The sequence below is a fragment of the Seriola lalandi genome, unplaced genomic scaffold, assembly GCF_002814215.2.
Source record: "Seriola lalandi dorsalis isolate HSWRI2012SDOR001 ecotype SW California unplaced genomic scaffold, Sedor1 jcf7180002054440, whole genome shotgun sequence".
Lineage (NCBI taxonomy): Eukaryota > Metazoa > Chordata > Actinopteri > Carangiformes > Carangidae > Seriola > Seriola lalandi.
In genome coordinates this window covers 320,125-332,120 of record NW_019524993.1, presented here as the reverse complement: position 1 = coordinate 332,120, position 11,996 = coordinate 320,125, and the positions used below count along the sequence as shown (strand labels likewise).

Below are 11,996 nucleotides of genomic sequence, written 5' to 3'. Positions count from 1 at the left end.
CCAAAAAAAAAAAAAAAAAAATCCCCCCCCCCCCCCGTGTCTTGCTAGTGGATGTTCAAATTAGCATGTTCCTTTTCAGGCCTGGGTTCTATTATCCTCGCTGATGGGGTTCTTTATAGTTGTCAGGGGGGTCGTATTTGAAGGCACGGCTTGTTTTAATACAAGAGTGCAGCTTGATGGAATGTGAGGAATTCTGTCATTTATTTTCATCCGTGGCTGAAAATTAGAACTTGGAGCACTCAGAGCATGTGATTTCAATTAGAGGAGCTGTAAAGACCTGGAGACACGTAACGGTCAGACAGACTGGTGTTCTGCTAGCACCAGTCTCCATGCAGTGTCTGGACACGCTCCACAGGTGGACAAAGGCAAAAGTGGAGCGTCCTTCTCTTTTCTGTTTAAACTATAGCATACATTCACTCAAGAGCCTCATCGTGATGAATCAGTCACTCTCCTTGACAGAGATGTAGTTGTTGACAGCAGGCTTGAGGCACTCAGTGCAGGAGGGCTGCAGCCAGCCACGGAGGACCTCATGTCATTACGATGATGTGTAGCAGTTCATTCTCCTGTTTGCTGAAGCAATTTGCCTCCCTTGTGTATGGTATCTGACCTCTGGCCAAACTGTGACATAGGGGGCTTCACAAGCAGTCTTCTAAGTAGTTTGCTGAGTCCTGGCATTTGCCTCCGTTGAGATAGAACTGCTGAAATGGACTCACTGGCAAAACGGATCTAACACCACCCCTTTTTTCCACTGAGCATATAGTGACAGTTGTCAGGGTCGCTAGCAAAGTATTTTGGTAAGTGATTTGATTTGTAAATGACCATGTGTGCCCTCCTTAAATGGTAACATAGCTGATAATATTAGCAAGCCTTCACAAGCGCCGGTGGGAGATCGTGTTTTACATAAACGAGAGGGTTATTCCTCTTTTGTAGCAGTAAAATAAGACATGGGCCTGTCGATAACTGTGCTGTACTCAGAACTTCATCAGATAATGATGAACATAACGTTAACTTACCCAGAATAAACAGCTGGGGTATGACTCTGTACTGGATCTTCCCGTTCCTGTTCCTGTTCCTGTTGTGTTATCTAAAAGCAGAAACCAAAAAAACATGGATATGAGAACAGCTTTATTGGGAATTCTGCTGCATTAAAATACTGTATTTGAGAGCACAGAGTAGTAGAAAAACAAAGAGATAAAGGACTGAAACCGGCCGTCACCAGGCAGAATGCTATGACGAGGTCCAGCCAAATACCAGATTTTCACCTATTCTTGTTATTTTTTGATTAAGAGTAAATCCCAAGTGCTGTTGAGCTCTGCACTAACCGGTTGGCTTTTTTGCAGATGCCAAAATACATGGAATATCCAAATATTTAAAAATGTGTTGTTGATATAAACACATGATCCAGAATCTAAAAAAGCTGACACTATCTGCAGCATATGTGACTAATCAACTAATGTAGCATTTAGCCAGATTGCTTTCAATTGGGAATTTTTGCTTTTATTGATTACAAATTGCTTTTATATATATATATATATATATATATATATGCATATTAGTGCAATGAATTCCAAGAAATGGGCCACATGTATTCAATTTCTGTCTCCTACTCTCTTCATAGGAGACCATTTTCCCTTGGCTGAAAAAAAGAAAAAGTGTCTTAACTGTCAAAGAGTTACTAAGAGTTTAAAATAACGTTGAAATGAAGTCATGAGGTCAGACAACGCAATGTGACAAAGTGGATATTGTGAAACAGACCATAAAATGCTGTTTTTGGCATGTTAAATGAAGGGAATTTTTCTTTAATTAGATAAAATTTCCATTTATTAGCTTTCCAGATTGCTAAATAAGAATGTTGCAGTCATATATCAACTCCTTAATACATAGTGTGTTGTGTTTGCACTTGTGTCGACATGAATTATTACATCCAATTTAGGTTTCAGTGTTTTGTAAGATCTTGCCATATGGGGTCCTGTGGGAAATCTGTGAGAGTTATTTCACCGGTAAGGCTTTTGATGGTCAACTTTGCAAATCTGTGTAGTTAAAAGTGAAGTTAACTACACCTGCTATAGATCAGTATCCATGGATGTGGTGTATTACACTACATACTGTACACACTGTATTGTTCAGGTCGCAGCTGGGTTTTGTGATTGAATAGTGAAGAATGAAAATTTTTGTTCCGTGTGCCTCTTGGTTTGACTGTGTCTCCTCCTCAGTATTTGCTTGTCAGAGCATTATCACTAAAAAAAAAAAAAAAAAAAAAAAAATGAATGGCGTTCTCACTCCTGTGATCTGCTTTGTGTTAGTGGTCTAAGTTCCATATCTCACACTTTGGACCACATTCCTGCTGAAACATCTTGATTTAATCAGTCCCACCAGGAACCTACCACCAGTATTTTTTTTTGATTATTGTGGCCAAAATTGAATTTGCAGTGGTTTTTTTTAGAAGACAGCTGGCGTTCACTAACCGTAATTCACCTCAAACGTAAAGACAAACGTAAATAATATGGTTTAATTTAACTCAACTCAGTGTGAACATACTAATGGAAGGAGATACATGCTCTTTGCCTGTTGAGTGATTTGTTAACTTGTTTTAACTGAACTCCGTTTAAGTTTGACTGCCGTTAAACTGGGTGAAATAATGTAGTCTGAGAGTAAGTGCCTGAGAAGACTTTTGGAGTAAAAGTCCTTAAACAAATTGACAAGTATTGTTCCATTTTTACTTGCAAATTGTAAGCTGGTAGAAATACCACAGTGATTGGTTGATTTGCTTTAAATATTGCAAAGACAATAGTGGCGAGTGGCTGATTTTATTCAACCTGGTAATTCCTTTATTGGTTTGCGGTAACTGCATCTAATTAACTGGTGCATTTAGCTTAATTCTTTTCATCTCTGTCACTGTTTATTTCAGTTGTCTGTATCACATTCGATTTTTGATTTTTTTTTTTTTTCTGTCAGCAAATTTAGTTCTCTTTTTTTTTTAGCTTACACTTTTTCACAGTTCCTCTTTACAACCAATTACGTTTTCTTTAGAACTTTCTCACTTCCAAGAAGCTTGTTCGGAAGAACACTCAGAGTAAGTAAAATCTGCTTCACAGATCACTTCACTATTATTATAGAACTCTATGGATGACTTTTTCCAAGGAGGGAGCACTTAGGAAACCTATAAACTGTAGGGAAATCCTACGCTGTTTCTACATGCACCCTGCTTACTTATGTGTTTAAAGAAAACCCATATACAAAGGAAATGGAAACAGTTATACTGTTGTTATGGACCTGCCTTTGACCTGCATGGAGTTAGTTCTGGCAAATTTCATATATTCTATTTACATTTTATCTATCTTTTGTTCTCTCTTGGTCTTGGCATAGCAGGAAAACACAATAAGATTTATTCATTCGGGTAATGTAGCCATGATGAGTCAAGTCTAATAAATAGATTTGTCTTGGCATTAACAGAAACTGTGACAGGAAAATGTGGAAATGTTTTGAGACCATAGCGTGCTTTGTATTTCCTCACGTCCTGTACTGTTCTGTAGGTTTGATTTGAAGGATATGAGATGCAGACCTTTGTGAGAACAGTGGAAGTTGGGTAGTACAATAATTTGGTGCAATTCTTATCTGTTTTTTTATTTGATCTTTATTCTTATTAGTTATTTTAATTTTTTTTGTGGTTGTAGATAAAGTGGGCTCTCTAAATGGAGGCATTTCTGTATCAGCCAAAATATAGTTATTAGACTAAATTTTGTTTAAAGCATTTAATGTGATGTTCGTGGTGATTGATAAATAGAAAAGTGATCATTTGATTTTCAGTATAACCATATAGTGATGATCAGTCTGCTGTTATCGTTTCTAAATTTCTGGTGTTCAGATGAATTATTCTGCCCATGCTGCATACTTTCACATACATTCACCATACAATGGCATATATTGATTATAAAATATTTATATTGTTATTGTGAAGATTTCAACCATGTTGCCCATCCCTATATGATGTAGAGTAATTGGATAACGTAAGAACATACATCACTCGAAATGCATCTGTTTTTTCACTGCACTGACTGATCTTCCTCTGTGAGCCGTAGGTGCAGGAGAGGGATGTGGGAAGATCATTCAGCGATTCCCAAAGAAGGACTGGGAGGGAACGGCCTTTCCTCAGGGGGTGGAGATGGTGAGTGAAAAGCCGCCTACAAACTCAACACAACTGCACACAACTGTATTACCAGAGTACCTCAAGTACTCTATCTAAGGTTAGAAAAAAGATGACTGCAGAGATGTTGTTCTCTTTAGCATTTACCATTAAAATGGTTTTTAAGTCAAAATATGGTTAGAAAATGTGGGAACATCAGACTCTGTCTTTACCTGATTGCACTGCAGCTTTTTATCAATAGAGAAATACAAATATTGTTACTTCTTGAATATGATCAATCTCTAACTGATTAATCACTGGGAAGAAGTTAATCAATCAAGGATATGTTATAGTGTTCAAAGTTGATGTGCCAGTAATTGGACAGCATTTTACTAAGTTGGAAAACATATCACCTTTCTATCTGTTTTGCTTCTACATAAATTTTCACCTCCCTTCTCTTGTGGTTTTGAAGGGTTAAGGTAGGAATCAGTTATGAAACTCCAAGTATAATTGACAGGCTGGTGTCTGAATGGTTGCATTATTATTCAGAACATTGCTGTTTGTATTGCAGACCAGTATCGACGTTTCATAATTCATAACAGGAGAGAAGACAGCGTCTGTGGAAGAGTTTATAGTTGATATGTGACGTTCACAGGTTATACTGTGTTTTTCTAGTTAGTGAGTGTCCTTGTTCTTATGCCCCTTACCCACTGCCCGTTTCCTGAAGTGACTGTTAAGGATGTTTTCTTGTACGTAAAATACTGTAATACACAAAATATTTGTCTTCAGCAATCTCTTGTGTCACAAAATGACAGATCACACCCAAAGGAACTTTCATGTTGTAAAAGCATATTTGCCCTTTGGAGGCTGTGCAGCAGATGTTGGCATTTCCTGCTTCAGATAAATTAATAATGATTGTTTACTCAAAAGTTTGTTTGTAAACCCTTTCCACGCTCACTAATTAGGAAGCGTCTTTCCTCAAAATCCCTTTGTCTGGCCGAGTATCTGCTTCCCTGGTATCTGGCCGCCTCCATCGTCCTCTTCAGGAAAATTAAGGGAACAGTTGCTTCTCTTAGTTTGTTTCCTCCCTCTCTGCAGGGCCACTCTAAGGGGTCTGTGACAAGGGGTCTGTTTTCCTTATATGGACAATGCAATGGATGGACAAATATTTGCTTATCAGAACTGGGAAAAACTGTCGATCTCTAGGGCAACATTAGCAGTTAACAGTGTGATACTGCACAGGACATTACGCCTGTGTTATATCTGTTTTTGTTCATTTATATTGGCTACTGCAGATAAAGTTTTAATGACTAAGCAGAATGGTTTTGGCAGTCGACAAGGAGAGAAAAATGACTCTAAATCCCAACACAGTACTTGATCCTTTGAAAGTACTATCCAGCACAAACTTCAGTAACATTACATTTTTCTGGCACCATAAATTACTGTTACAAATACAGATTTTTGGATAATGTTTTTTTTTCCAATTGAAAACTCAACTGCAATTTAGGCTTTATCAGCTACAGGCCTTACTGGGTTTAGTTGTTACTACTCAGTTGCAGTTGAAGTCATTTTTTAAATTAGCAACCATTTATCTGTGCCACCATAAATATATAGATGCAAAATGATGATCAAAGGGATCAGATTTGCCCCTTTTGGTTTAATTTTTTTTTTTTTTACAGTTAATGCTTAAAGGATCCATAGCTGTAGTTGATCGGAAGTGCTGTGCCAAAATTAATGTTGCATGTTTTCTACTTTACTGTTGAAGGTATGTTTTGTGTTTGATGGAGGTCACAGGGGTCAGAGATCACAACGCAAAAGGAGCACAGTGATACAGAGCAGAGCAGCAGGTGCAGAGGCCAACAAATTGCATAATATGGATCAGATATCTCAGCCAAGATAAATGGAGAGAGTGAATCTAAACATCAGACATTCCTCAACATCTCGTGTTTAGATGAGGTCATTTTTTCACCAGGACAGGACACTTTGTAGAAGGACAAATATAATCTACATTTCTGTACAGAATATGCAGATTTAGAGGTTTAACATGAAACTTGGGTTGTAAATAAGTCTTTTTCGACCAGTAGTGAATTAAATGTTGTCTACCTTTCAGTGATCGATAAGTGATGGCCAACAGTTTTTATAGCTGCAGCTGAAATCTTTGGCTCTGTGTGGACACGTCAAAGAGACACTGTTATAACATGACTCTTGTATAATGCGATGCTATTTATAAGGCAATTGAGGGGAAGAGAGCACAAATAGACATATTGTAAGTGGGTGGTTTGAATGCCTTGCAAGCGTCTTCCTGTGTAACTCACTGAGTCTGTTGGTGGCCATCAAGAGTGTTCTAAGAGTTATTGCTTGGAGACAAACAGTGGCGTGTCACAGGGCAAAGCAAAGCATAATGCTCCTCAAAGCCAAGAAATGATAATTGTGACTGGTAAAACTATGAAAAATGTAGAGAATTGAAAGTATGTCCTATTCGGACAAAGTGATTTTGGAAGTTTAATCTTTGTAGATATGAGGCCAAAACCCTAACACCGGTATTTAACCTCTCAGGGAGTCTGTATGATGAACCATGATAGTTCTGTTCTCTCAGCATCATCACTCAAGCATCCTGTCATGGTTTCATAGTGTTTAAATATAGAAACACTGCCACAAGTTTAGCTAAATCTATTAGCTTAGTGTTTCCAGATGTCACTGAGGACCTGCATACCAATTTTTTTTTTTTTTGTGTGTCTCTGTGGGTGTGTTTGTGTTTTTTCATATTCCGTCTTGCTAAAGTGAATCCCTCCAATGCTTCTTCATTATGTGTCAGCCTTGACTGAAATTGAGACATACTGCAATCCCCAGTGTCTAAAGAAAGCATAAGGCATGACGTTTCTCATTGAAGACAGACAGTAAGCCTGGGCTGAAACAAGAGGATGCATTCAATGCAAGGGCTTTTTTTTTTTTCTAAGTGCTTCTTGGCCTGTACCCCACATTTTTACTGAAACTTAGACAGATTATGTTCTTTTGAGATACAACTATACGTACAAGTATATTGGATAACGTACTGAATAAGATTCGTATGTTGATATTTTGAGTTTTACATGAAAAAACACCCAAAGGAGTAAGCAAGAACAGGAAAGAGGGGGTTATTCCAGAAATTTGCCTTCCTACTATGTGGTGTGTGACAAACTTTGGTCAAGATTCAAATGCTTGAAATTCCAACTTTGAAGCTTAAATGAAGATACACCATGGTGTTTAACAGACCCACTAAGCAATTTGCATTTTGGCCCTGTTTTAGACTGGTATGTAAACCATTATTATTTGCAGATTTTCTCTACTCCGTGAAAAAGAAAATGACTCATTTACAAACACTAAGGAACACATCTGTAGAAAACAGTGTATGAAGCTGTGCACGAAAAGCATTTTGCGGTCGCAACAGGCCCCCAGCAAACTAAATAACCACAGATGAGGAATGCACCAAGAAAAAGCATTAAAACTTGTGCTTGGAAAAATGTGTTTCTCATCTTTGCAGGCAAGTGATGATGATAGGAACCAGCCCAATTCCTCATCTGTTGTGGATGAGCCAGGTCTCTAGATGGAGGTCAGAAAGTTGTACACCTAGTACATTTCCACAGCCTCGCCCTCCAATATAAAGGCACGGTCCTCATGGTAGTTATACTCCAGTACTAGTAGTAGTAGTAGTAGTAGTAGTAGTAGTAGTAGTAGTAGTAGTAGTAGGGTCACACATTTAGAACAGTTGTTGTGGAAGTTATTACTCCACACAGATTTCCTTGATTCTGACTCATTTTGTTTTAATTTATCTTTTTTCTCTAAACGAGTTGTGATTCGTTAAAATGAATCACACAATGACAGCAACGTTAACTTGAACATGAACCTAATAATTACTTGAAAGGCAAATAAAGGTTGTCTGTATTTTATTATTAATTTCAGCTTACTATACTCAAAATGAATATGTTTGCTGTGATAAGACTTTTACTCATTTTTAAATTTCAATGCTGAATCTGCGTTTTACAGTTTGAGGAGCTAGCATAGCAGCTGAACCTAGTCACGTTTGTCATGCTCAGTTTAATCAAGAAGTTTTAAATTGGACAGTGACCAAACTATTTTTGCGGACCATATTTTGTTAGTTAGATTTAGATAGAGTTCAGAGCAAAGAAGTGACACATTAATGTCAAGGGAATTACTGTGGTGTTCACTGTTTAATTGCTGAGTTTGCTCATTTATTTACAAGCGCTTTTTGTTTAATGCCTGGAGTATGTAAATGTTCATAGCATTCCCTGCTTGTAGACAACATATCGGTGTCATATTTGTGAGTTTCCAGAGTCTTCCTCTGTTATTCACTTGGTCCTTTCATGTTAAATGGGCCAGGTTGATTGTAGAGGTAGTGTCTATTTTTTAAGACAACCAGATGGACAAGCTTTTTAAATCAACCCAATCCAAGTATCGGTGAGTGTTTGGAGTAACAAACGCCAAATCTTGTCCAAGACTGCTTTTGCGGGGAACAGTGTTTGCCAGAGTTGTAAATTTTTACAACTAACTTCACCTAAATCAAACCTTCGTGTTTTGCACTTCAACACATTGGAAGCAATATGCCTCCAGTTTATGACAGGAAGGTTTTTCGTTTAATGCTGTTTGTTGTATAACCGAGGTACATAAAACAAATTGAGTTAGTATTTTAAAACAGATTGACCTGAACCCGTTCAAACTGGCTTCATCCCAAAACACCAATAAACAAATGTACAGCCGTTACTCCATGCAGGTTACCATCATTTTGATATAAATAAACCAAATAATTTCACTTCAAAAAACACAATATTAATGTTGGCATTCATTATTTGATAACTTTTACATTCAGTTTTATTATGTGTGAAGTGTGTTTATATGTTTATATTAATTATCACATTACTGGTCATTAAAAAAAATACCTTTTTAGTAAAGCTTTGCGTTAGACGCTTAACTAAAGTGATAAGCCTCTTGATTCTTTGCCTCTCCACAGACACAAAGTGGAGCGGAGCAGAGGACAGACACGTTGAAAGCTCCTTATGTTAAGTGCAATACAAGCCTTCCACCGAGTGTCATAAATCACTCTGCAACCGAACATGGACAGACGTCGACCCCAAACGTCTGAAAGTCAGGTTAAAATGTTTTTTCAAACACAGTGGTGGGACTGTGGTAAAACACCCACCACCTCTCTATCTGTACAACAAGTTAAAGATGAGAAACTCCCAATGGATTTATTTGTCTAAAGATTTCCTGACATTTCATAAACTAAATAAGTAATAGAAAATAATCAGTAATCAAAATAATACTTTATAACTCCTCTAATTTAATTAGGAGTTCAATTGTGTTAAAGGTTTTTCACGGCTATGATTTATTTTAATTGGTGCGTACAATTCTTATTTATAGGTTTGTTTAAGTTTCCGTTTGACTACCAAATACTTTATATATAATTTAATGTGGTTATGTGGGCCAGACATTTTTAAAAACAACCATAGTCAGCAGTTTGAGATTGACCTCTCACAACACAGCAACTGAAACATCGTGAAAGGATTTGTTGATTCAAAAACCTTGACCTTCCATTTGCTGCACGTTTTCCCCTCTTGACGCATTTCTTAGTTTGTTTTCAAAGTTTGTAGGTGACCTGTCATCACCTCACCTTTAAAGGCTTGTTGCATTCAGCCTTAGGTGTGTGACAGTAAAAACAGTGGGAGTCTCGGCCTAATATTCAGACCGCTCCATCTCTACGTAGTCCCACATGTTGTGGCTGTGGGCGAGATGCTGCAGCACTGAACAATAGTAGTCCTGTACTGGTCCAGTCCAACACACAGTATGTGGTGTGGGTTCTCTGTTCCACTCAGTCAGCTAAGCAAGCAGAGTTGTTTCTCTGACCGCATACCATATCGGTCATTTGCTTTTCAGTTCCATTGCTTACTCAGACATATACTGGTAGCCATAATTGTTACTAAGAGAAAGACATTTATACAAGCGGCCACCACAGTGACCAAAAGCTAAAGCCAAAATGGAAGTGTCCTAGGATGCAGCTTCAATAATGGCCAGTAGATTCTTTAATCTTTCCTTTTGATCAAGATCCATTCCAAATTTTAAAACACTGGCAGATAAACGTTATGGTCTCGATAGCTAATTGAATTTGCAGTTTGTCTCTTGGTGGTCTTTAAAAGCAGAGGTAGATGTTTTTGAGTTTTGACAACAGTCAGTCTCTCACACTGAGATGTGGTGGTTGCCGCTTTCTCGTCTCTCATTAGTTTCTACCAAAACATCTCTGCTCTTTGTCCTAATTTGAATTGTCTGATCCCACAATTCTTCAAAATGACAGGGACAACACAGGCTCTTTTACGATTTATATTGTGGCTCCAAAATTTATGATATAATTTATAGATTCATTAGAGTCATTGCAACCAAAAAGCTTTTAACCCTCCTGACTGTTTTTGCTTCTTTTTGCATCTTAGCGTCATTGTACAAAGTTTGATGTTGTTTTCATTTTTTCAGCATATGGCAAATATATGATTGCCATGTACTAGAAAATATGTCTACTATCAAAAAATGTCTTTATAATGTAAAACCATAAAAACTTTTCCTGGATTTTATCACTTGTATTGTGCTTCCTTTTTTTCCCTTTTTCATGAATGCTGTGAAGTCAGTCGGTTATCTGTGGGATACACCTGACTTATAAGGACCACCTTTTTATATGATTTCTAGGCAGATTTATCCTATTTATCCTAATTGGAAACTGCAGAAACCTTTATATGTTTTGTCTCTGAGAAGTAGGGGTGCAACTTTTAACACGCAATGTGTCAATCAGGTTCAAAAGTTTAATCAAGATATGAAAGTGTTTTTAGGTACAATGGGAGGAGCCCCATGAGTCAGGCTGTGTGTTGTTCTCTTGCTTTTTCTTTCAATAGTTTGTTCACTTGTTTGTGAATTGCTTCTTTGAGGTCACAAGTACACTAAACACATTGCAATGTTAGGCTGAACAGCAATGCTAGAGTCCCACAAGCCTCCATCAAAACACAAAAACAGTCAGTTAGAAATCACATGTGCTGTTGCAGCAGGCTAATCCTCTGGTGGTTGATAACAGAGAGAAGCTTGGATTATTTAGAGTAAGGTGATTGTGCTCTGTTATTGCACAGCTTGCTCTGTTTGTAGGAGGTAATGTTTGTCTAGAGAAGATACAGAAAATACTGTAATTGCAAAAGCTTACTACATCACAGACTCAGATGCTATGCTATATGTAACGCCACCTTACATCCCCACCTGTTTTCTTCCAGTAGAAATTTGTAGACTGTGTATAAAATAAAAAAAAATTCCTCTTTGGGGCCCATCTTCCTTCCATGATGAAGGAATGTGACCTTACTTGACCAGATTGTAAACACTGCTGTCATTTCTCTTGTCTAGATCTTGGACTTCTTGAAGTCCTTCCTTTCCCCCCAAATCCCAGCTGTAATGAGGAATATGCCTTGCACTTCCGGGAAGGACGCTCAAGTTATTTGGAAAATTTGTAAACTGCTGTAGTTATGTGGATAGTTGATATGACCGCTGCGGTGGAAAGATTTTAACAGAAGTTTTAATAGGGTTTTTTTGGTTTTTTTTTTTTTTTTAATAAATATTGTCTCGACAAAAGAGGACCTGACTCCAGTATGACCTGAGCCTCTGGGCTTAGGTCAGGTTCAGTTCACCCTTATGGCTGCGAGGAGTCATTCATCTGGCCCTGTTCTCTGAGTAGGCTGGATAAGCAAATCATGACAAAGCTTAACTGCACTGTTCACAATCAGCAGCCTTGGTTAGTCAGTTTTAGGCTCTGGGCCAAACCACAGACAGATGAAAGAATGTAGCCTAATTGTATCAC

The 11,996-nt window shown here is 37.8% G+C and overlaps 1 protein-coding gene across 2 annotated transcripts in view; it reads left to right on the top strand.

The window, feature by feature from the left end:
- The window catches only part of sbf2 (SET binding factor 2), a 92,824-nt gene that overhangs the window by 8,619 nt on the left and 72,209 nt on the right, over window positions 1-11,996 (top strand). For both annotated transcript variants that reach the window (XM_023410834.2, XM_023410833.2), the window contains exon 2: window positions 4,080-4,165. In XM_023410834.2, the coding sequence (XP_023266602.1) occupies window positions 4,080-4,165 (86 nt within the window). The remainder of the gene's footprint in view (window positions 1-4,079; window positions 4,166-11,996) is intronic.